Source organism: Camellia sinensis, chromosome 14, assembly GCF_055761805.1.
Source record: "Camellia sinensis isolate YWXY chromosome 14, ASM5576180v1, whole genome shotgun sequence".
In the NCBI taxonomy this organism is placed as follows: Eukaryota; Viridiplantae; Streptophyta; class Magnoliopsida; order Ericales; family Theaceae; genus Camellia; species Camellia sinensis.
In genome coordinates, this window is record NC_138974.1 from 25,267,850 (window position 1) to 25,294,744 (window position 26,895).

Genomic DNA, 26,895 nt, shown 5'->3' on the forward strand with positions numbered 1-26,895 from the left:
TCAAAAACTATCTCCCTTACCTTAAGGCTTATATCTTTATTTATAATGAACCCAATTTTTTTTAAAATAAGAAACTAATAAAATAAGAAATAAAATCAAAACTAATAAAGTAAGAAAATTGCATCATATCAAATTAGGAAATTAAATAACTAAATAATTCTATAATATTTTATACTAAATTAAAAAATTCCTAATCAACTATGAATTTTAAAATAATAAAATAAAAATATTTATTTTTTAAAATTCGGCTTGCATAATGATGCAACTGAATTTAAAAAAATATCATAATGATGCAAGCCGAAATTTAAAATATAAATATTTTTATTTTATTATTTTGAAATTAATAGTTGATTAGGAATTTTCTAATTTAGTATAGAATATTATAGAATTATTTAGTTATTTAGTTTCCTAGTTTGATATGATGCAATTTTCTTACTTTATTAGTTTTGATTTTATTTCCTATTTTATTAGTTTCATATTTTACAAAAAATTGTATTTATTATAAATAAAGATGTAAGCTTTAAGGCAAGGGAGATAGTTTTGAAAGTTAATATATTTCAAGTTTTGGGCTCTATTGTTTCAACTTTGGATATACTTTGTGAATCAACTATTGTTGAGTCTTTATTCTCCGTATTTTTTGTGAATCAATGAGTTTAAAGAGAAATCTTACTTCCGGTATTCTTTTTTTAATCAACGGATTTTAAGATTGTTATTATTTTGCGTTTCGCCATATAAGTATATGCGTAATTTTTGTATGCGGATAAGGTATTTGTTATGTGGTATCTTCTACTATTGTGATTGGTTTTGACAATAAAATCTACTACATTTATTTCAAGTGTTTAGAGAATAATAAAGAGTATATATACATTTATGATTAATAAAAAATAGTGTCACTTGTTATCCTATTAACATATAAAAAAAATCTCATTAAAAGGACAACAATTTTTAAACTATTCTCATGGCACTATATATTTAAAGCCAAAACATGCAAGAGTTAAGAGGGTAACCAAAATCAGTTATGGGTTATATACTCTTGTCCCTCCTCCTTGTAATAGCTCAATCAAGAACAACAACAACACATGGCAGTGAAGAAGCTTCAACACATAGTAGTTATAGCAGTGACTCTCTGAATCGCACCAGTTTTCCACCCAGTTTTACCTTTGGCACAGCCTCTTCTGCGTATCAGGTTCCTATTTATCTACCTCAATCAGCGGTATATTGCGGTTCATATTTGTGCTATTTGTTATGTTGATTGGTTGCCCATCAAGAAAAAGTTATGTTGTTTGGTTTGAGCTTTTGATTTTTGTTTTTATTTTTAGAAAAAAAAACAAAAAATAAAAAAGTTTGCTGAATTGTTTCCTAAAACTTTTGGAGGATTTTGTTTTGAAATAACAATCTTATACAAAACACCAAAAAATTATCTTTTTTACTTTCGTAAACTGTTTTTGCACCAAAATTAAAAAGATCAATAGGAAAATGACATGTTGTTTCAAATAGGCATGAGTCATTAATTTTTATGGAATTTATATAGGACTCACACAAATCAACTATTTAGATGTGTCTGAAGCAATTCAGTCAAAGTGACAAATAATATTTTTAACATGCATACCTTTTTCTTTTTTTTTTTTTTAGTACGAAGGTGCAGCAAATGAAAGTGGTAGAGGTCCTAGCATATGGGATACCTTCACGCATAGATATCCAGGTCTCACTTCTCACATTAAATTTTCTTCTTTAATTAATCTCCTTGTCAAATTATTTCCTCTATATACTCTTCTCTCTCTGTCTCTGTCCCTCCCCCCCTCCCCCTCTCTCTCTCTCTCTCTCTCTCTCTCTCTCTCTCTCTCTCTCTCTCTCTTTTTCTCTCTCTCTCATTTCATATCCCCTCTTACCTATAATTATCAATTACTCATAGATTATTATGTGACATTACTTATGTAATGTTTCAAAAATTAAAAAGTTTCATTTCAATATCTTACTTCTTCAATTTATTTATTATTTTTTGTTTTTCAGTCTCTTAGGTGGGAGTTAGACAAATATTGAGAATGACTTGTTTAGGATTACTCAAGTGAATTTAGTTTGCTGTATTTAGATTCAACAAATGTTCACAACTCAATTTGACTAAAATAAGTTAACTCAGCTTGATTAAAAAAATAATATTTACTTGACAGAAAACTCAATAATCAAGCTTTATATGTATCGCAAGCTCATTAATATATATATGTGTGTGTATGCAATTCATAGGATTATATAATCCATGTAATAAACTTCACTTTTGTTAAACAGTGAAGACGACAAATGAAAAATTTATAAATTATGCATTCTCTCATTCAATTTTTTATTTCATATATTTTCACTTCATACGAACAAATATAAAACTCTAATATTTTAAGATATTGAAAATTTCTGGCAATCTTGTTTATTGTATATAATATCAGGTTTGATAATCAAACTTTAATCGATTGTTTTCATTGACTCAGTGGGATAAAATTTTGAGTAAAGTTCAAGTTTCAAATTTTGAAGCTTTGGTTTAGTTATTGTGATTTTTTTTTTTTTTTTGTCCCCATCATATTATTATTATTGTTAGAAAATCAAGGAATAGGCCTCATTCGTTTTGAATTTCAAAAATGCAAATTTTCAAGTTTGGAAATAGCATTCACATTAAATACTTTTTTTTTAAACCCCCTATTAAATGATAATGACATAAGCTCAAAGCATTGACATTTGTTGTTTGTTTGTTTGCTTTTGTTTTTTTGTTTTGGAGTTTAGATCTTGGATTTGTAAAATAAAATTATACAATGAAAAAGAAAAAAGGGTGAAAAAAATGAAGAAAAAAAATTAACTTCAATTGTATTTACTTTTAATTTTTTTTCATTTTTCTTTTTATTTTCATTAATTTCACACAAATTTAAAATTCAAACCCAATATTTGAATTTATCATGCCAAATATTCCTAAGATTTGAATAAGATTTAAAATTCCTAAGATTCCTTTTGAATTATAGATTTCGATATGAATTTTTAAAGAAAAAAGAAAAATAGAGTGAAATATAAATGAATAAATTGTACTTGTATTTTTTTTTTTTTTTAGATTTCTACTGAAATTTATGATCTAAACCCAACATAAGTGAAATTTTTTATTTAGAACCTCAGGTTTGGAGGTCAAATTTAAGATCTAAAGCATGGGGAAAATTTTAACAATTTCGACAAACATTATTTGTCCTATTGTGCAATTAATAAATCAACAATTTAGAATCTTTCTGTTTATTACCTTTGTAAAACCTCTCAGTGTCGGTAACTATGTCCTTTAGCTACAGTCAAACAGTATGGTCAGGGTCCAATTCGGACAGTCACAAAAATCGAAGCCCCATTTTGAATTTTTGGAAGAGATAAAGCGTAAATTTTAATAAGTGAATTTATTGTTTAATAAGTTTTATTGGTTTCATTTTTTTAAAAAAAAATTATTTTTTATTTTTCGTATTTTTTTTGTTTTTATTGAATTTTTTTTAATATTTTAAACAATTTTATTTATTTTTTAGACATACCTAACATAAATATACTTAAAAAGTAAAAAAAATTTGAAAAAAAACTTTTTAACAATTCACTAAATATCAAAAATACAAAATAAAATACGAGAATTCAGCACTTTTTTTTTATATTTCTATGTATTTATTAATTTTTTAAAATATATTTTCATAAATTTTTTACTTTTTACATACATCTAAGTAAGGTGCATCTAAAAAAGTAAAAAAAAAATATTTAAAATTTTAAAAATATTCACTAAAAACAAAAAAATACGAAAACTAAAAAACTTAATTTTTAAAAAACTCAATCCAAAAAACTCAAACCAAACACATTGAATATTATTTTTTTATCAAATATTATTAAAATTTATTACTAATTGTTAATCTTTAGCAACAGTTTAAAAATTTTGCCATAAACAATGTCACTAATTATAAGTTTTAGCGACAATTCAAAAAAAAAAAACATCACAAAAAAAATCACTAATTTTTAACTTTCAGCGATAGTTTGAAAAATTATTTACAAAAAAGTCACTAATTGTAAGTTTCAGCGATAATTTATAAAAATAATGAAAAAAAAAGTCGCTAATTGTCAATTTTTAAATACATGCAAAAAAGTGTCATGAAAATTTATTTTTAGCAACTATTTTATTAAGACTTATTTTTAATAGGATTTGATGAAAATTAAATTTAATTATTATGACCTATTGATAATAACTGTTTTGTTTTACATAATAAATTGTTGGGACGAGCTTGTGCAACTTGACCAAGGCCTCATTTGGGACTCTCATTTTTATCCAAAAAGCTAAAAAGTTACTAAATTAGTCAAAAAGCAAACAACTCATACCAAAAAGTCAAAAAAAAAATTTCTCTACTTTTTGCACATCTTTTCGTAAAAAGCCAAAAAGTCATCCCAAACATATTAGTTTTTTTAGCTTATATTTTAGCCGAATAGCCAAAAAATTACTAAATTAGCCTATTTCCAAACGAGGCCTAAATTAGCCAAAAAGCCAACAACCCATACCAAAAAGTCAAAGATTCTCTTTTCTCTCTACTTTTTGCACATCTTTTCGTAAAAAGCCAAAAAATCATCTCAAACATACTAGTTTTTTTTAGCTCATATTTTAGCCAAATAGCAAAAAAATTACTAAATTAGCCTGTTCCCAAACGAAGCCTAAAGACTAAATTTAACCGGAGTTTGAATGGCAATTCAAAAATTCGAAAAGAACACAATTTGTCGAAAATAATAACTATATGTTGAAATCAATAAATCTAAGGTGAATTATACTAGAGTAATGATTCATCCCCCTTTTTCCCCCACCCCCTTTGACCCCCTCTCTCTCTCATTGGTCACCTTTTCTTTTTCTTTTTCTTTTTTTTCCTGCTCCACCAAACACTCCCTGCCACGTGGCAAAGGGGGGGTGAGGGGGTGACCCCCAAAAGGGGGTCCCAAGCATTATTCATTATACTAACAGTGTTTATAGTTTGGGATTCGTGTCACTTTAGTTCTTAATTTTTCAATTGTGACGCATTGATCCTGAATTTTGAATCTTGTTCCATATAAGGATAATTGAAGATGCCATTGCTCAATTTGAAGGATAAAGTTATCAATTTGATAAAATATAAACTGATTTGACAAAAATAAATATTAAATTTTTTTTGAATTTCTAAAAATAATTTCTACCCACCAAAGATAAAATTATGTAAAATTGATAAATCTTTTAGATATTTATTTTATTTTTTTTACCAAATTAATTTTTATTATATAGTTGGATGATAATCATGTAATGAACATTTGTTAGACTTTTAATATGTAATCGATATATTTAATATATGAAATAGTTTTAGTTTTAGATTTTTTAATTTAATGGATTGGTTTAATAATGATATCAAAGTTGTCGCCATATTTAACTTTTGAAAAAATAGAAACTAATTTAATGAAAATAAAAAAAAACCACTCATTACATGATCATCATCCAAACACATAATAAAAATTAATTTGGTGAAAAATAAATAAATAAATGTCTAAAAAATTTATTGATTTTTCATAATTTTATCTTTAAGGGGTAAAAATAATTTAAAAAAATTTAGAAATATTTTTTTGACATTTATTTTTGTCAAATTAGTTTATATTTTATCAAATTGACGATTTTTTCCTTAAAATTGATTAATGATATTTTCAATTGTCTTCATTTAGAATAAAATTCAAAATTCAAGTTCAAATGTGTCACAATTGAAAAGTCAAGGACCAAAGTGATACAAAGACCAAACTAGAGGGACCGTTAGTGTAATTTGTCCATAAATCTATCTATCTTTTGAAATTAACCTATCTCTCTGTCTATTTAGGTCACAATTATCTTATTTAAATTACATAATCTCTCTACCACATCACTTCAAACCAAACTCATATTTTATGTTTTTTCGTAAAAAAACAAAAAGTATATTAATCTAGCACTTTCCAAACAACTCCTAAACTATCTATTAAAATATGACACATGTCACTGATTCAACAACATATCTGTTGAAATGTGACACATGTCACTCATTTAACACCACATCTATTAAATACCACACATTTCACTACTCACCACCACCACCTACTGTCGCTGGCCGCCGATCACTGCCGCCAACGACTTTTCCGATCAATTTTTTGACGACTTTTTTCGACATGTTCTTATCGCTATTATTATTATTATTATTATTATTATTTTAAATCTAATTCTTTGTACTCCTTTAGAATTGTCTTTTCACCAATTTTCTCTTAATAGTAAAAGCCTAAACAATTACATAACCCTGAAATTAATATATTTATTAAAAAATTACAAGATATTATTGAATGAGCAGATAATGACATGGATTCCAAACTCGTGATAATTTCTATATTCATAACGCAACCATGTCGGCAATTTGTCTCTGCTCTCTACTCTTAAGTTTATATTATGTGGTTTTGGTGTCCTGCTCCAATAGTGGTATTTGTTATAGATAAATTTTAGAATAATGCTATATGTATTAATTTTTTTTTTGATCGGCAAAATAAAACTTTATTGATGAACAAACAAGCACAATGAAACAAGTTAAATACATCAATAAAGGGCATGGGAGTGCAACGCATCACAACGAGCAAATTGATCCCAACTAGGTTGGCACCAAAGAGATCATCCTATCATTTGCTAGCACCCCATAGTTGGTGAGGGACCAACGAAAAGAAAAAACACATAACCAAGGTAGAACAGCCCCCTGAACAACCCAACCATTAGCAGCAACATACGACAGGCAATCAGGCAACTCTAATAGGGACTAACTAGCTGAGTGTGTTGCTATAAGAAAACCAAAGAGATCAATAGCAGCCTTGTGATAAACCCAACTAGATCAGCAATAGCCTTGTGAATTAACAGCAGCAAAACAGTGGCAGTCCACTACAGCCCCAGACAGAAATGCTCTGGCTGAAGACCAAGGAACTAAGACATGCACACAGCAGCACAAAACTAAAATATCCATTTGACAGTAGCGCCCAAGCATCACAGCATCCATTTGACAGTAGCACCCAGCACAATCCATTAGCCTTGAACCTGCAATGCCTTCAACCAGAGAAGAAACCAGCACAGATCAGCCTTGAACCTGCATTGCCTTTGAACTACACTCCTTGAATTCCCATGAACAATACTGCAGCCCTTTAGACATTCTAAAAACTCAGAAAATCAGTCACCTTAACATATCAGAAGCCTTCCACAATTAGCAAGCTAGCAGTCCAAATTTAAGACCAAAACCAGTACCCAACACTCACACACAGCAGGGGGCATACCAGCAGATGCTCAGATCAACTTTCTCAGCAGCCTTGTTCTGCCCAGCAGAGCAAATCAGATTAGCAGCTGCAGGCTTAAACTGCTCCAGAAGACTATAGACTGTCTACAAGCTAACAGACTCCATAGGACATCCATACAAGACCCAGCTTTCAACACAAAGCAGCTCAGAACAGTTAAGAACATCCTCTGATTTGACGCCAATTGAAGATTAAATCATCAACGGAATAAGGAAGATCTTTAATTGATGCTTTCAGCCAAAGTATTGCTCTAAGCTTGATATTTTCACTAAAGCCAGAGAGACTAGGTTGAGCCTCTGCAAAAACACATTCATTCCTAAGTTTCCAAAGCGACCAGAGAACAATAAGGGGGATGGCTCTCCAAATTAACCTATCAAATTTTTTGAGCTTGACAGTCATCCACCATTGGAGGAGATCATCCACTGATCCTTGAATGCACCAAGAGAATCCCCACTCATTAATTATAGATGACCAAATCAACCAAGAAAATGGGCAATGTAGCAAGGTATGGACAGCAGATTCAGGTTCAGAACGACAAAATGGGCAGATGAGAGAAGCAGAAGCATCTAAGATGCCAATTCTGTGCATAAACACTGCTGTCTTGATTTTGTTTTTCCAGGCCAGCCAAGTAAAGAATGAAACCTTAGGGGGGACTGCCCCATTCCAAATATGCTTGCAAATGTTAAAATGAGGCCCTAGGCTAGAGTTAGAGGCAGAGTAGAGAAAGGACGCGGAAAATACACCAGGACTTGCAGGTGCAGAAGCCCAGATAAGATGATCAGCTCTGCCGATTGACAGAGATGGAGCTGAAGATAGTAGACCAAGTAAGTTAGCTTCTTGTTCCAATTCCCAACTGAAAAGCACTCTCCTAGTGGGAAAATTCCAATTGTTTGGGCTAGATTTTCTTGCCATGAATTGTTGTAGAGAGCCTTCTTTATCTGTTGAGAGATTAAAGAGAAGGGGAAAAGTAGACTTGAGACTAGAGCTGCCACACCATCTGTCATGCCAAAATTTAATCCTACTCCCATCCCCCACTAGGATTTGGCAGTTATCTATATAGAGATTGTAAATATTTGTGCTATGAATCCCAATAGATAATATGTCCTTCCAAACTCTAGAATGTTTGTAGGAGGACTTTAAAGGTGGATGCCAACTAGCCTCATCAATATTGTATTTGCTACATATAGCTCTCCTCCAGAGAAAGTTTACTTGAGTTCCAAATTTCCACCACCATTTGAGCAGTAGACAAGCATTCATATCTCTTATTCTTCTGATACCCAGGCCCCCTTGGTCCAAGCTTTTGGTTACCTCCCCCCATTTCACTAAATGCACTTTCCTTTTAAGATCATTACTGCCCCATAAAAAAGCTGCCTCAATCTTTTCGAATTCTCTTGCCACACCTTCTGGCATCTTAAACAAAGAAAGAAAGTAGACTGGTAAACTAGATAGAGTAGACTTGATTAGGGTTAATCTACCTGCAAAAGATAGTAGTTTCCTCTTCCACCCTGAGAGTTTAGATCTGATCTTGTCAATCACGGGCTTCCAGGTAGATTTTTTACCAGGATTGGCACCTAGAGGCAGTCCCAGAAATTTCAAAGGTAGGCTATGGACTTTGCAGTTAAGAAGATGTGCAAAGGAGAGCAATAAAGTATCAGACACACCGACACCACACACCACGCTTTTGTGGTAATTAATTCTAAGCCCAGATAGAACTTCAAAGCACCTAAGAATTCTTTTGATAAGTACCATTTGATCCCAATCTGCCTCAGAAAAAAGAATTGAGTCATCTGCAAATTGTAGGTGAGACAAGAGGACATCTTTGGATCCGACATGAACACCTCTAAGAAGGCCAAGGTTAATTGCTCTGACCAAAAGAATGTTTAACCCCTCGGCCACGATATTGAATAAGAAAGGTGATAACGGATCGCCCTGCCTTAGCCCTCTTTGTGGTGAGAATTCCTTAGTTGGAGCACCATTCACAAGAATGGAATTCCTTAGTATACTAATAGATGATGTAAACTAATTTTGGATATTTATATTTTTTATAATAGGTGGGGCCAGTAATAATAACATAATACTAGTTGATACACTAATATATAGATTAATTGATGCATGTAGTATTACCATAAATTTTATGGTATACACTCATTTTGGGTTGTGTGTCATGTACGTTTAGTTATGATTTTTGTGATTTTTAATTATAACCTATTGAAATTTTAGTTATGACTTACTTATAAATATTGTAGTATTAATTATGATTTATTATAATGTTAATTATGATATTATTTTGATTATGACCTAAGATATGTGGTATTATTATTATTATTATTATTATTATTATTATTATTATTATTATTATTATTATAGGATTGAGTTATGATATTTGTGCTAGTCAGCCTCACAAATATCATAACTTAAATATAGTACACACTATTTTGCCCGTTGTTATACAAGGGGGTGTTTGAAAAGAAAGTTGGGCTAAAATAGCCCACTAAATGACAAAATAAATAATTAATAAGATAAAATATTATATTAAAGTTATAATCATTTCATTTTTTCTCTTACAATCATCAAATTAATTTAAGGGAAGTTTAGGTTAACAACTCGACTTGACATAAACAACCCTTCATCTTCACCCAACCAACAGTTGAATCTGATAGAAACCATTTATGATAAACCTTTGATGTGATGTGGCAGGTAAAATACAAGATGGTAGTAATGGAGATGTGGCTATTGATTCTTATCATCGTTACAAGGTATACATCCATCTAAGCATTTTCAAGTTGTTTCATTAATTTGTTTTCAACTTCACAAAAGCATTAAGTACATGTTGGTCCATTTAAATATATATCCTAGGCAATGCTATACTTTTTAGATAAGCTCGTTGTATTTAAATTTAGGCTTATTGTGAACGGGCTACAAAGAATTTGACAGCCTTTCAATTCCAAAACATCACCAGCAACCACCTCTAATGTTTGGAGATATTTTTTCAACAATTTTCTAACAATTTTTCTAGAAAAAAACGTCCATCTCTACCATGTCTGGGGTTGCAACTTGGGCGGATTTAACTTGAGCAATCTGAGTTTAGTCTTAATTTTTTTAGGGTTTGGATACGATATTTTTGAATTCGATACAAATTTGAATAAAAATTTAGAAGTTCGAATTAAATTTGGATGGGTTTGGGCAAAGACATTCCGAGCAACCTGAAACCCGAAACCCGAATTATATATATAGATATATAAAAATATTAAATATACATAAAATTATTAGTCATTACATGATATTAAAGTAATTTAAATCATTAAATTATATTGAATATATTATATACACAAGTAACACAACACAAAATCTTTTTTTTTTTTTCACTTATAAATTGTAAAGACTACCATAATGGTACCTCTCTTACATTATAAAAATTATTTGTTTTCATGTTATTAATGATTTTCTAAACAAAATTGTAAATAGAGTTTAATTTTAATAAATTATTAATTTAGTTGCACCAAAAAAAAACACTAGAATTTATGTGCAATTTAGACAACTCAAATTTAACTCAGGTTGGGCTTAGAAAGACAAACTCGGGTTATAATTCAGGCCTGGGTGAGACTGGAGAGATCTCGGTATAATTTGGACTGAGTTTGGACAACTTCTCAACCTAACCGAACCCATCCAAGTTGTACCCTTAGCCATGTCACTACTCTCACCATCTCCTTAGATCTGGTGGTGACAATAGAAATGGATGGAGAGAAAGGAAAGGGAAGAATGAAAATTTGGTAGTGATAAAATTTTACAGCAATGGTTGAGGGTCACAATTTTTGTGGCTCAAATGGCTCAAAATTACTAAAATGACGTCGTTTTCAGTACAAAACAACTTCGAAATTGCCAAAACGATGTCGTTTTGGCAATTTCGAGCCATTTGAGCCACAAAAATTGTGGCCCTCAAACATTTTTCAAAATTTTATTATTGATAACACTAATTAGTTACTTTATCTTCCTCTCATATCCACGACCACTTAGTTATTCATTCACAAAAATACAAACACACACAATTGTATTGTAACTAATAAAAAATAAAAAATAAAAGAAACACCGACAAATTTATTATTGTAATTTTATTCATTGATAAATTTATTTAGATTTTACAAACAACAAATTTGGTATTGGATCTTTACTGTGAGAGAGAGAGAGAGAGAGAGAGAGAGAGCTTTGAATACCATGTAATGGCTACATCTCGACAGCAAAGATGGTTACGGTATCAAATCAATGTCCAAAATCATAGATCGATATTGTAAATGGCGAGATTTAAATGGTTGCTCTAAAGATTAGGGATGGTGAAATGTAGATCGGTGATGGTAGAGGTGGTTAGTGAACAGTAGTGGTGGATCAACAATGATAGAGTATAGATAAGAGATGATAGTGTAGATTAGCGACAATGAATTGTAGATTAATGATTGTGAAAGTGGACACTACAAGAAAAATTACTTTTGGCGACTAAATTTTTAGTCGCCAAAAGTCCACTTTTAGTCGCCAAAAACCTTGTTTTTAGTTTTCCCGACTAAATTTTTTAGTTGCCAGTTTTGTCGCGAAAACATGGTCGCCGGAGGTTTTGGCGACCAAAAAGATTTTAGTCGGCAAAAACACAGGTCTTTAGAGACCAATAGTCAATTCCACTTTTTAAAATTATACATTTAGCGACTAATGTTTTAGTCGCCAATAGTCAATGAATGCCGACCAAACTGTTTAGTTGCCAAAAGAAACACTTTTGGCAACCAATAGATTTAGTCGCCAAAGGTTGTTCGGTGGAAAAAAAAAAACTAACTTTTCTGCTTTTTTTGAGATTCGAACCACGAACCTTCTACCTTCTACACCTTTAGCAACACACTCCCTCCACCGTGCCACTACAACACCACATCAATATATATGTAATATATATTATTTATATAGTATATTGACGCGTATTAATATAAAACTATATATATAAATATAATTATTTTTATTCAATATAATTTATGTAAAAAATAAATTATTTACTAAAAAAAAATTGAGGTGACTTTTGGCGACTAAATCTATTTTTTAGTCGCCCATTCTATAATTTTGGGCTACTAATTATTTTTTAGTCGTTAAAAAAATAAGTTCCGCCTAAAAATAACCACTTTTGGCGACTCAACTTGTTTTTAGTCGACAAAAACCTCCACTTTTGGTTACTAAATTGAATTTTAGTCACCAATTTTAGACTTTTAGCTACTAAATTTTTTTTAGTAGCCAAAAGTGCAAATTTTATTTTTGTCGGTAAAACACGTGTAATCGGCGACCAAACTATTTTTTAGTCGGTGGTCTGAGGCTCTTAAAGAGATAGTGGAGAGAGAAAGAGTTGTCTTTTGGCCTTCACAAAATAAAAATGAGGATAAAATAAGTATTTTATAATTTTTAGTATATTTAACAAGTGTACAAGTCTTAAAAGTATTTAAGTCCATTCAATAGAACTCACTTGTAATTTTTCCATGGACTAAATTATTACATGGCTCATATTGGATTCATTTATATTATTACTCACAAGGCTAATGACCATGAGACAAAGGCTAGTTTGTGAAATAATTATTTTATTTTTCAAGAATTTCATATTAGCTGTGTGTCCAATTAATAGTAGGAAGATAACTGAATAAATGACCCAAATAACAAAGAGAAGGTGAACATATTATAATATATCATTGACTAAACACATGAAGATATAGTTGCACTAACTTACTAGATAATTTCTACAGTTTGTCAAAGTCATTACACTACTAGAAAATGCCTTTTTGCATCGGCTAGTGGCGAGGTTTGGCAAACGCAACATTTGACTCGCTTTGTGTCAACATAGAAGGAACTCGAATATGGGGTGAAAAAACAAAAATATTTGTCGCTGGAGTTAAGCCGTAACTAATTATTAGATACCGCAAGGCATACTTTTCATGTCGCCAACTTTACAGCCAAAAAAAGTTCTTAAAAAATATGTAGTGTGTTTGGTTTCAATTTTTTGAATTTAATTTTTTGCAAATTAAAATTAAAATTTTTCGTGTTTTTTTATTTTTAGTAAATATTTCTTAAATTTTAAGAATTTATTTTTATTTTTTTAGATGCACCTTATTTAGATGTACTTTTAAAATATTTGTGAAAAAATATTTTAAAAATTAATAAATACACAAAAATATGAAAAATGTACTGAATTTCTTATTTTTTTATATTTTTGGTATTTAGTAAATTTTTTAAAGATTTTTTTCACAAATATTATACTTTTTAAATGTATTTTATTATGTGTGTCTAAAAATTAAAAAAAATTACTTAAAATATTAAAAATAATCATTGAAAACCAAAAAAAAAAAAAAAACGAAAAATAAAAAAGTTGAATTTTCTAAACATTAAAATTGAACAAGTTGAAAAATTTTATTTACGACCACCCAAATGCCAATGAAAAATATACCTTTAGTGTCAGCAAGTGTCCGGCCACGAAAAGTCCAATGTTTATTTGCGACCACCAAATTGCCGACGCCAAAAAAAAAAAAAAAAAAAAAGCCACAAATACTATCCCGTAGCAACTTTTGTGACCACTTTTTTGTCACTACAGGAAAAAGCACATTTGGCGACCAAATTTCTTGACTAAAAAAAATTTGGTCGCTGAAAGTATAGCTTTTGGCGACTAAAAAAATTTAGTAGCCAAAAGTATAGTAATTGGCGACTAAAAATCTGTTTGGTCGCCGATATATGACTTTTACCTACTAAAAAATTTTTAGTAGCCAAAAGTTAGGCCCTTTGGCGATTAAAAAAAATTAGCAATCAAAAGTGAGGCATTCGGCGACTAAATTGATGTTTGGTCGCCAAAAGTGAGGCTTTTACCGACCAAAAAAATTTTGGTAGCCAAAAGTTAGGCCCTTTGGCGACTAAAAAAAATTTAGTAGCCAAAAGGGAGGCCTTTACCGACTAAAAAATTTTAGTAGTTAAAAGTGAGGATTTTTGGCGACTAAAAATAATTTAGTAGTCAAAAGTGAGGCATTCGGCGACTAAAAAGAAGTTTAGTCGCCAAAAGTATAGAATTGGCGACTAAAATTATGTTTAGTCGCCAAAAGTAGTCTCTTTTTTTTCTAATAAATAATTTATTTTTACATAAATTATGTTCAATAAAAAATAATTATCTTTATATATATACTTTTATATTAATATGGGTCTATATACTATATAAATAATATATGTTGCATATATAATTATATGGTGTTATGGAGGCATAATGGAAAGAGGGTGTTGTATAAGGTTTATGGTGTGGGAGGTTGATGGTTTGAATCTCCACAAGAGCAGAGTGTAATTTCTTTTTTTTTTTTTTTTCACAAAATCACTTTTGGTGGTTGATTCCTTGAGTATTGGCGACAAAATCACTTTTGGCGACTAAAAGGTTTGGTGGCTGATTCCTTGAGTATTGGCGACTAAAACATTAGTCGGTAAATGTATAATTTTAAAAAATATAATTGACTATTGGCCACCAATAATTTAGTAGCCAAACATTGGTAAAACATTGGTCGGTAAATGTATAATTTAAAAAAAATATAATTGACTATTGGCCACCAATAATTTAGTAGCCAAACATTGGCCCTTTGCCGACTAACTAAAATTTAGTAGCTAAAAGGTAGGTTTTGCCGACTAAATAAAATAGTAGCCAAATGTTTCACTTTCAGCAACACACGTTTAGTCGCTAAAACATTCGCCGACAGGGTTTAGGCGACGAAGTTGGCGACAAAAAAATTTAGTCGCTAATTGGTTTCGACGACTAAAAAAGTGACCTTTGGCGACTAATATTTTAGTCGGTAAAACTGTTATTTCTTGTAGTGTGTGGTCATAGCAAATAATTAATTTTATTATACAAAATTAATTAGGGATTTGTGACTAGAAGAAAATCCATCGCAAATATCCAACAAATTTTATAAAAAAGAAAAAAAAAATTGAACCTATACTACAAACATTTACTTGTAATTATAGATTAATTAATCAATAATGGTAAATAGTTACTCCTTCCATCCCAAAATATTAATCACTTATTTTGAAAAGTTCCAACATTCATACGTATATGTGTACTATACCATGACCCATTGATCAATCATTCTTCCAATACATGTATAACTAATAATACAGAGTACTAAGAGATCAAAGTTTCCAAAAAAACAAAGGTGTGGGGAAATTACAGTAATCAATGGTAATTTGAAATAATTATTACATATTTATAAATAAAAAAATTATAATTATAATTATTAATATTTATAAACTTTACTGTAATTAGTTTTTGAGTTATACACTGGTATGAAATTTTCCCCCAAAAAAATTGTGATGGGGACAAGATAACTATTTTGGGATGAGGATAAGGTCTTATCCTTGATTGGAATAACTCATCCAAGGGGGCACTCAACCCAAAGTTTGATTGATTTTATCCAAAATCCAAGTTGAAAATAATTCAAAAAAAAAAAAAAAGGAAGAAAAAAAAAAGCGATAATTCGAGGAAATATCCATTTAAGTGGTAATGTTTGAGAAAATCTATGAATGGACAACTCTTTGAAAAAATAAAAAAACTATTTTAAGATGTTAACTATAAAAATCCATTTTTCTGGATAATTTAATAATTTTCTGAAATAGTTCATATAATAGGCTAATCACCACTCTTGATTATTACAATTTTAATAAATACAACAAAAATAATCCAAGAGTCTCAATAAGTAACCAATTACTTAATAGAAGTCCTAAAAGGACACTACTACCTAGTCTTGGTTTCAAATTGGAATGAAGTGAATTTTATATCATTGAAAATATTTTTAAAATGGTTTTGGTAAATTTAAAAATTTAGGAAGTTTCCATGTAAAATTGCCTATGAAATCCAAATTCACCTTTGGGTTTAGAAGTTTCATATGAGGCTCAAATAAATCGTAAAGAGACTTACCATGGCTTTATGTTTGCGAAGGTTCTCTTGATCCAGATGTAGTATTTTGAACCACTTCAAGAATTTCTCGCAGCTTGGATCGTTTCCAGCTTTTTTTTTTTTTTTTTGATCAGCGAAGAAAAGGAAGCTTTATTGATGAAAACCGAGTAAGGAAATACATCAATAAGGAAGAAGGGGAGGGGGAAGGGAAAGGGGAAAGATGGTGAGTTGGTGAGTATCCAACCACAAACAACAAACCCAAACCACAATACAACCGAAATGAGAAACAAACCAAAGCCAACAAATAAAAAATACAACCAGCCAAAAAACAAAACAAAACAAAGACTGAGGGAGATCAGCAAAAGCAAACCATGTTTCCCTCTGCTGGAGCATCCAGACAGCAGACAACACACAGTAACAAGAATCAGACCAACAGTGAGGCAGGAAGATCAGCATCAACACAACAATTCAAACCTACACCCAGAACACCTTTGCTACCAGAGGGCAAATGCATTGCCTACCCAGACCAGAACCAAGCAGGCCTCTACACTGCCTTGACAGACCCGAAGCTGGTACCTACCACTCTGCAACCAAGCTGCATATATACCAATCTGCTTCAAACCCATCTGCTAGCATTCTGCATAATGACATAAGTTTCACTTACAGGAGCTTCACTGGAACCAGACAGAGAGCTTCAGACCAGCCTTCTACAAACACATCTGCTACTTCCCTCACTGCTACCACTCTGCATAATGACAGAACAAGCACAACCTACGAGATACAACCTCTCACCTGCTTCAAATTTGCGACAATATCATGCACAGTGTAATTCACCCCTTTAACATATGACTTGATCCATAATGCAATTCTTACTTTCATTAGCTCTACTATCTGTGCAAAATCTGCACTACCATTGTTAAATAAGCATTCATTCCTAAATTTCCATACGGACCAAAGCATGGCCAAAGGGACCACCTTCCAAATGTTGAACTCCTTCTTCCTGAATTTCATACCAGACCACCAGTCAAGCAAAATAACCACAGATCCTGGTGTTACCCACTGCACTTCCCACCAGTTTACCAACTCAGACCATAACTTCCATACCAATGGGCATAAAAGCAACACATGATTTATGGTTTCTACCTCTGCTTTGCAAAATACACATAGTGGGCTGACATTGGCAGGTATAGCTCCAATCCTTTGCATGAATTCTGCTGTTTTAAGTCTCCCTTTCCAAGCTAACCAGCTGAAGAACTGAGCCTTCGGGGGAGCTGCATTTTTCCACAGGAGCTTTGAAATGGAAACTGTGGGTCCATTAACTAATTCCAACCATTTCCACACTGATGCCACAGAGAATACTCCAGAATTACTTGCTCTCCACAAACAGTAATCCTCAGTTAGAGGATTTAGATTAGGTACCTCTGCTAGTAATACATTTAGCCTATGAGCTTCCTCCTCCTCCCAAGCTAAAAGTGATCTTCTAAATGCCAACTTCCAATCACTGCCCGGCCCTTTCCGGTGGTAAAAAAATTGCAAGGAACCTTCCTTCTCCACTGATAAACTAAATAGTCTAGGAAATTCACTCCTAAGACTCATATCATTGAACCATCTATCCGTCCAAAAATGAATTCTTTCCCCATTTTCCAAAATAATCCTGAAGTTTTGTGAGAAAAACTCTGTCGCTACACTATTTGCTGAAGGTAATGATACAATGTCCTTCCACACTGTAGATACCATTGCAGCTGACACTGTTTCTGGTTTCCACCTGCCCCCATTCCCACCATATCTGCTACATACCACCATTTTCCATAGTGACTGTTGTTGATGACCATACCTCCACCACCATTTTAACATTAAACAGATGTTAACATCACTGAGACTTCTCACACCCAACCCCCCTTGGGCTTTACTTTTACACACCTCTTTCCATTGGACTAAGTGAATTTTCCTTTGAACTTCCGAACCACCCCACAAGAAGTTTGATTGAATCCTATCAATTGTTTTAGCAACACCAATAGGCAATTTGAAAATAGATAGAAAATACACTGGAAGATTTGACAATCCAGACTTAATTAGGGTCAATCTACCGGCAAAGGACAAGAATCTCCTCTTCCAAGATGCTAATTTCTTTTTAAACTTCTCCACCACTGGTTTCCAAGTACTTATTTTCCTTGGTTGGCCCCTAAGGGTAAGCCAAGATATGACAAAGGTAGTCTCTGGCTGAGGCAATTCAGGTTGTTAGCAAACTCCTTAACTAGCTCCTCTTCCACTCCAATTCCACAAACAATACTTTTATGAAAATTAATCTTGAGGCCTGACATGACTTCAAAACACCTCAAAATTCTTTTAAGCACCCTGATTTCATCCCAATTGGCTTCACAAAAAATAATAGTGTCATCTGCAAATTGTAAATGAGAGATTATCAATTCTTGATGACCAACTGAAGCTCCTCTGATCATCCCCTTTTCTTTGGCTCTCTCTAATAGAATATTTAGACCTTCTGCAACTATAGTAAAAAGGAAAGGCGATAGTGGATCTCCTTGCCTTAAACCCCTCTGAGGAGAGAACTCTGCTGTGGGTGACCCATTTACAAGCACTGAGATCCTTGACGTAGAGATACAAGACCTAATCCAACCCACCCATTTATCTCCAAACCCAAAATTTTCCATCATTGACAACAAAAACTCCCAGTTAACTGAATCATAGGCCTTCTCAAAGTCCAATTTAAGAATGATTCCTTTTTTCTTGGACTTTCTCCACCAATCCACCACTTCATTAGCAATTAAGACCCCATCAAGGATGCATCTACCCGAAAGAAAAGCAGTTTGAACCTCTCCTATGAGTTTTGGGAGCACTTGTCTTATTCTTCTGGACAACACTTTAGCCAACACTTTATAAATTGAGCTAACCAAACTTATAGGCCTAAAATCACTCAAGTCTAGTGGGTTCTTCTTTTTAGGAATCAAGGTAATGAAAGAGCTGTTTACCCCTTTGGCCAACTTCCCATTACGATGAAACTCTTGGAACAACTGCATGAACTCACCTTTCATTATAGACCAGCACTTTTGAATGCAATGCAGATTGAAGCCATCAGGTCCAGGAGCTTTATTCCCATCACAATCTTGAATGGCTGCCTAGATTTCTGCTTCACTAAAATTAGCCTCCATCACTTCCTTTGAATCAACATCAGTAATGGACAAAAAGGACCCTGCCAACTTAGGCCTACTCTTCCAGCTTTCAGCAAAGACCCTTGAAAAATCATTCTCCACTACTTGCTTCACTATGCTTGGGTCTTCCACCGCAACACCATTTACCTGAACGGAGTCCAATAAATTTTTCCTCTGCCTGTTACTTGCCATCAAGTGAAACAGTCTAGTATTTTTATCCCCATGTTGTGCCCATGACATTCTAGATTTTTGTAGCCACATCCTCTCCTTACTTCTACTTAGCTGCCAAACTTGACTTCTGATCTCACGTCTTCTATTCACCTCTGATTCCAACAGGGATCTAGATTCCGCCTTCAAGTCCCAATCATGAAGTTCATCTTCAGCTTGTTTAAGTAGATCATCAATATTACCAAAGACCTCCATATTCCACCTCCGCAGATACGCTCTCAGTCTTTTGAGCTTAATCATGATTCTAAAACTAGCCCATCCCTGAATTTGTACCTCCTCCCAGACCTTCTCCACTTCCTTCTTAAACTGAGGATGTGATGTCCAAGCATTAATAAACCGAAAAGGTTTTGGCCCCCAATCCCTGCCATCCTCCATAAGCAAAACTGGACAGTGATCTGAAATGACTCTAGGCAATCCCCATTGTTTAAATTTATACCTCTCCAGCCAAACAGGATCAAGCAAAAACCTATCAATCCTACTCCACCTCTCCCCATCCAATGCATTACACCATGTGAATAATCTACCATGCATATTCAGATCAATTAATTCCAAGCTCTCTATAAAATTGTTAAAGTCTTTCATACCCCTTTCCCTTCTTGAGCAACCTTTCCTCTCACTCATAACTCTAATCTCATTAAAATCACCACCCAAACAGCAAGGGTTAGGATAAGAGAGTTTAAGTTTTACAAGACTCTCCCAAAGTTTCCTCCTCTTCAATGCATCAGTCGGGGCATAAATATTGCAAATAACACAATGAAATGATTGAGATAAGATACCTGAGAGAAGAATGAAGTTCCTGGAACTGCAGCATTCTATCAATTGAAAAATTTGGGTGTTCCAAATGCAAAGGAGGCCACCTGCACTTCCTTCTGAACCCACCTCCATAAATCCCATATCATCCACGGGCCATAAGGACTTGACAAAAGTACCATCAATAACTTCTCTCTTAGTCTCCTGCAGCATCAAAACATCTACTAATTTTGCTCTCACCAAAGCCTTAATTTTACTCCTTTTTTCAGGTTTTCTAAGACCCCTAACATTCCATGACATGATCTTCATTAAACAATCTTCAACGCAGCCTCTATTCTCCTTCATTTTTCCAGCAGCTTAATCTGCCTTTACCCTTCCTTCAGCTCTTTCCATATCTTTCTCCTCCAGCTCCATTATTTTGGCCACCACTTCCTCTTCCTTCCCTTCACAGTTGAGCCCTAATGCCTTCCCGACCTCAATCGTAGCTTGGGCCTCCTTGAGTATCTTTCTTCTCCTTTGGGAACTGCTGCTTTGTGACGCTTGTAGAGACATAGCAGCTGCTGCCGCTCGAAGGATCACTCCACCTCTGAGACAGTTGCTGAATAGGATCCCTTTCTGTTTTGGTTTGCCACCCTGCTTCATTCTTTCTTTCCCCTTTTCACCGCCTTTCCTCTTCAGGTCAGACTTCCTTCTTGATCTAGCCTGAGCTTGCTGATATGGGCCCCCCTTCTCGTGATTAGCTTTCTGGACTTCAGCTTCCTCTACTGCCATAAACTGTGACTGGGCTATGCAATCACTTAAATTAGAATTAACTTCCCATCTTGGCCCATTAATTATAGGCTGAGCTTGGGCTCCTTGTAGCACCACTTCTAAACTTATGTTGGGCCTGCCGCACTCCAACCCAGATGAACTATACATAAAACCTTTATTACATTCCGGATTTTCCACCCGTTGCTTTATCCCATTCTCCACAGCCCTTGAGCAGATCGTTTCCAGCTTTTAACATTGGCCAATAATCCAATGATAGACTTCAACTATTATAGCTAGTTAAAATGTAGTGTATACACTTACATGAATACTGTTTACATAAATCTCACACCTCCTTTTTTATTGTATCTTTTCTTTCCTCATTTATTTTATCGATAAAATTCTCTTTGCTGATAAAAAAAAAAAAAAAAAAAAAAATCTCACTGGCTTATGGTACTTGGAAATGTTGTAAATTTAACTAGAAAAATATAACATTTTTTCATAAGTAAATTTTAGTTATACAATTGAATTAATTTTTTGCAAAAAAAATAAAAATAAAAATTATTGGTTAATTTTTTCTCTAATGATGTTACAGGGAGATGTAAAGATCATGAAAGAAATGGGTCTAGATGCTTACAGATTCTCTATCTCATGGTCCAGAGTATTACCACGTAAGATGATCAATTATACAGTTTCTCTAAATATTGTCAAATATGCATTATATATACATGGAATAAGGGTCCTATCTAAAAACACAAGCAAATGAAACCACAATTGTGACAAAGAACATGTGGAAAATGGGCTCAAATGAAGGTGTAAAAACAAAGTGAGACCCAAAATGAGATTATAATCATTTGATTTGAGCAATCCTTGGCATTTAACAAAAAAGGGAAAAAAAAATTAATAGAAGTTATGAACTAGGATGATCCAATCAGTGGTTACCATACTATTTTTTTTTTACCTATATTTGCATAATTTTTGGATGATACTTGTAATATTTCTAGGTGGAAAGCTAAGTGGTGGAGTGAACAAGGAAGGAATCAAATATTACAACAACCTTATAGATGACCTCTTGGGAAAAGGTTATGATTCAACTCAATGATGTCATCATTAACTATCTTGTTTGATTTATATAGAGTTCTCCTCAGAAGGAAAATTTTGAATTTCCATAAATTTCTAACCAAGTTCATATACTTGTAATATTTCTTCTTATGCTGACATTTGTAGGTATAAAGCCATTTGTGACCCTTTTCCATTGGGATCTTCCCCAAGCATTGGAAGATGAGTACGGCGGTTTCTTAAGTCCAAAAATTGTGTAAGTAAAGATATATTCATCTAATGATTCAATTTTTTAGCTAGTCAATTTGTGATATTTGTATATATTGAAACTAGATAGAGCGTATGAAAATTCCCTAGTTTTGTCTTTAAATTAAATTGTTGGTTCATACTGAATATATATATATATACATATATATATAAAGGGAATAAAGCAAATTGCTTTTTCTCTTATAGTTTTGAGATGGTTAATCTCTTCATTTAAAATCAAAATATGTTCCTAATTGTTGAGTTTTTGTTTTTCACCTTCTTTGTTTTTGATGGTTGTCAAATGGTATATTTAAGTCAAACTAGGGTGAGCAGTTGAATCCTTTATTTTCATCGCAAAGCCTTGCAATGAGATAGCTCAATTTATTTTTTAAGAATTAAAAAATAAAAATCATAAAATTTGATAAAAAAAAATTAGATTACTGTACTCCAACGGACATGGGATGCCTGCTGCACCGCCGGGATGCTGTACTCCAAAAACGGCACCGTTTTGTTTTTGCTCTGTTTCTTTTTTTTTTTTTTTTCCTTTTAATTGTTTTCTTTGTGCGCTCTATGTATGGCATTTTTTTTCACTTTTGACCTTTAATTTTTTTTTTTGAACCATGACTTTTTAATTGTGACACATTTGATCATGAATTTTGAATCTTGTTCTAAATAAAGACAATTGAATATATTATTAGATTTTTCAAGGGTAAAATCGTTAATTTGATAAAATATAAACTAATTTGACAAAAAGAAATGTCAAACAAATATTTTTAAATTTTTAAAAATTATTTCTACACACTAAAAATAAAATTATGTAAAATTGATAAATTTTTTGGACATTTATTTCTTTTTCCAAATTAATTTTTATTATGTGTTTGAATGATGATCATGTAAAATTAATTTTTAAAAATTATTTTTATTAATTTTTATCAATTTTACATAATTTTATCATTGGTGGATAAAAATAATTTTAAAAAAATTTAAAATATTTTTTTGACATTTATTTTGGTCAAATTAGTTTATATTTTATTAAATTGACAATTTTGCCCTTAAAATTAAATAATGGTATCTTCAATTGTCTTTATTTGGAACAAGATTCAAAATTCAGAGTCAAATGTGTCATAATTGAAAAGTCAGGGACCAAAGTGACACGAGTCCTAAATTATAGGGGCTGTTAGTGTAATTTCCGCCCCCCCCCCCCCCTTTTTTTTTTTTTGGGCACTTTGCTCTACATGCTTTAAGTTTTTGTTCAAAATTAAACAAAAAATGTTACGTTAATTGACACATGATAAAAAATATATTATTATAATTGAGTTTGGATTTATATTAAATGTGTGAGTTATATATAATAAAATATTTTTATGTCACATGACTGTTAATATATCATTATATATATATTTTTGGACAAAAGTTAGCTTTTAGAGTATTAAAAAAAATTTAAAAAATTGAAATATGAAGAGCCAAAGTGGGGGATAAAATTTAAGGAAAAAAGTGAAAAAAATGACCAAACTTAAAGGGACAAAGTGTATTTACCTTAATTGTACACTACAAATTTAAATTATGAATGTATTTCTTAGTACATAGTATTTTTTTAATACACTAAAAGATATGCATAATTAAAAATGTACAAATCATATTATCTTGAATGTTGCACACTAAATTTAAATCTGCACCATACAATTTTTTTTTTAATAGTTGCACTGCATATTCAAATTTTGAATAAATTTCAAATAGTTTTTCAAATATTATTCTTAGTACACTACATTTCTTTTAATCTATTTGTAATCTTTCTTTATAATTTAATTTTCTTACTGTATAAAAAATTAGGGTCATATTAATGACAATTTAAGAAATTTTAATAAGAAAAAGAAAGCCTCAAAAAATTTAAAATTTCAATACAATTTTTACATATATCATTTTTTTTTTTTACATATCTAATAATATTACACAAAAAAAGTAGGTGTAAATTTAAACATAGTGTGGTGTAAGGTATATTCAAAATGAATATAGTTCATAAATTTTGAATTCTAAATACTCTTTTTTTTTTTTTTTTTTTACAATAATATTATGCACCAAAAAAAGTGGTGTAAATTTAAACTTTTACTATTGTGTAAAAAAGTTGAAATGTGGCTATGTATGTGGATCCTTTCATGAGAAATGGAACCAATGCATAGTTATTTTAATTAAACAAAAAATAGGATTAAAAAAAGAAAAGAAAAGAAAGCAAAACGGTGCTGTATTAGGCCACAGCACATCCTGCTGTGCTTAGTACACAATAAGGACCCCGTGTCGGACTTTAGCATCCGATGGTAACCTAGAAATGGAAGTAGTCATAGAATTGAATTATTAATCATGAAGTCCTGAAGTTAATATGTAAAACATTGTAATGTATTTGTGTCATATTCCAACATTGATGATCGACTTTATAGGGATGATTTCAAAGGCTTTGCAGAACTTTGCTTCAAAGAATTTGGTGATAGGGTGAAGTACTGGATCACCTTGAATGAGCCGTGGTCATATAGCATAAGTGGGTACGCAGTTGGTAGCTCTGCACCAGGTCGATGCTCTTCATGGCTACAATTAAATTGTACTGGTGGGGATTCAAGCACTGAGCCATATATTGTATCACACCACGAACTTCTCGCTCATGCAACTGCAGTAAATTTGTACAAGCGAAAGTATCAGGTCTCACTTGAAAACCCAAGGAAACTACATATATAACTCACATTATTATCAAAGAGTTCTCAAGTATATGCTAATTTTAATGCTACTTCCTAACCATAGTCGATGGAAACTAAAGTAATTTTATGTTTAAGAATAGATTTGCTACATATGATAAATTCTTGATACAAATATATTAGATAGTTTTGAGTTACTCAAATGATGGAAATGTAAACAGACATCACAAAAGGGAAAGATTGGAATTACACTCGTATCACATTGGATGGTACCTTACTCAGAAGTAAGACAAGACCGCACTGCTGCACTAAGGGCCCTTGATTTTATGTTAGGATGGTGAGTGTTTTATAATTGTCCTTTTTGTGATAACGCATATGGTACTGAACAATATTGTCATAAGTAGGGTCATCAATTTATGATATGTCCTAACTATGTTTTTCCTTGTGTATTGGAGGTTTATGGACCCTCTAACAACTGGCGACTATCCACATACAATGCGGACTCTTGTGGGAAAAAGACTTCCTAAGTTCTCCAAAGAACAGTCCAAGATGTTAAAAGGATCATTTGATTTTCTCGGACTGAACTATTACACCGCTAATTATGCAGCATATGCACCAAACTCCAATAGTGTAAATGCCAGTTTTTTAACAGATTCTCAGGTTAACCTTACAAGTAAGTTCAAAGTTTTGTACCATTAATTAAAAACATTCTTATAACTTAATATGTAATAACTAGACATGATTCTTTTGTTATGCTAGCTAAGCGGAATGGGGTTCCTATCGGTGCTATGGTAAGAAGTAGAAATTTAAGCAATTCTTCTTGTGGAGCTTGTTTAAATTTAATATATTCACCAACTTGCATATGAATAGAAAATATTCATAATCAACTCTATAACTTTACGTGATCTTACAGGCTGCTTCAACTTGGCTTTTTGTTTATCCAAGAGGCATTTATGATATTCTTCTGTACGTGAAGAAAAAATATAATAATCCTCTTATTTATATCACGGAGAATGGTAATCAATTCATTAATAATTTTGCATTAACATAAAATTGTTTCATTTAGTAACATATAAATCTAATAAATTTGTAATTACAAATTAAGTATACACTAATCATTCTTAGCCCATTCATTTCAGGGATTGATGAGGCAAATAATGCTACATTATCACTTGAAGAAGCCCTTGCCGACAACATGAGGATACATTACTATTATCACCATCTTTCTTTCCTTCTACAAGCAATCAAGTAAGTTCTGAAGGTGACTAATAAATAATGTTGCATTTACAAAATATATGAGTGCGAAAGTTACACTTCAAGAAATTAAAAAATAAATAAATTATTACATATGAAGTTTGTTGTTGATTCTGTTTTTCATATAGGGATGGTGCTAATGTGAAAGGATATTTTGCATGGTCACTGTTGGATAATTTTGAATGGAGCTCGGGTTACACAGTTCGTTTTGGCATCAACTATGTAGATTACAAAAATGGTTTGAAAAGATATTCCAAACTTTCAGCCAAATGGTTCAAGAATCTTCTAAAAAATGGAGACATATGATTGAAAATGTAATTCTCCAATAATTTTACATCCTACAAATGTATTAGTAAAATAAGTTAGATTCTTCTCTACACTTTGTAATGATCTCTAGCAACATTGTTTATGCTTTTAAACATAATGTAATGGTGATGCAAGAAAGAGATGTAACCGAAATAAATCAATAACAGTTATCAAAAAATCTTTTACATTTCAC

General features: G+C 32.0%; 1 protein-coding gene and 1 long non-coding RNA gene across 2 annotated transcripts; one reads left to right on the plus strand and one right to left on the minus strand.

Moving 5' to 3' along the window:
• The first annotated feature begins 958 nt into the window (after positions 1-958).
• LOC145807722 (beta-glucosidase 12-like) lies at positions 959-26,895 on the plus strand. Its single transcript, XM_082906428.1, has 13 exons — positions 959-1,186; positions 1,633-1,702; positions 10,033-10,091; positions 21,752-21,827; positions 22,161-22,238; positions 22,384-22,471; positions 24,894-25,149; positions 25,364-25,479; positions 25,598-25,815; positions 25,902-25,933; positions 26,056-26,158; positions 26,282-26,390; positions 26,525-26,895. The coding sequence occupies exons 1-13, from the start codon at positions 1,019-1,021 to the stop codon at positions 26,700-26,702; spliced, it is 1,551 nt and encodes a 516-aa protein (XP_082762554.1). The 5' UTR covers positions 959-1,018; the 3' UTR covers positions 26,703-26,895.
• On the minus strand, positions 6,529-8,035 carry LOC145807459 (uncharacterized). Its single transcript, XR_014350574.1, has 2 exons — positions 7,318-8,035; positions 6,529-7,197 (listed from the first exon to the last, which is right to left on the minus strand). It is a non-coding gene; the product is annotated as an uncharacterized LOC145807459 (long non-coding RNA).

Excerpts from the sequence above, each read along its gene's own strand:
- LOC145807722 (XM_082906428.1), top strand. The coding sequence starts at position 1,019 with ATGGGTTATATACTCTTGTCCCTCCTCCTTGTAATAGCTCAATCAAGA. Across the intron at positions 1,703-10,032 it reads CTTCACGCATAGATATCCAG|GTAAAATACAAGATGGTAGT; the intron begins GTCTCACTTCTC and ends GTGATGTGGCAG. Across the intron at positions 21,828-22,160 it reads ATGGTCCAGAGTATTACCAC|GTGGAAAGCTAAGTGGTGGA; the intron begins GTAAGATGATCA and ends TAATATTTCTAG.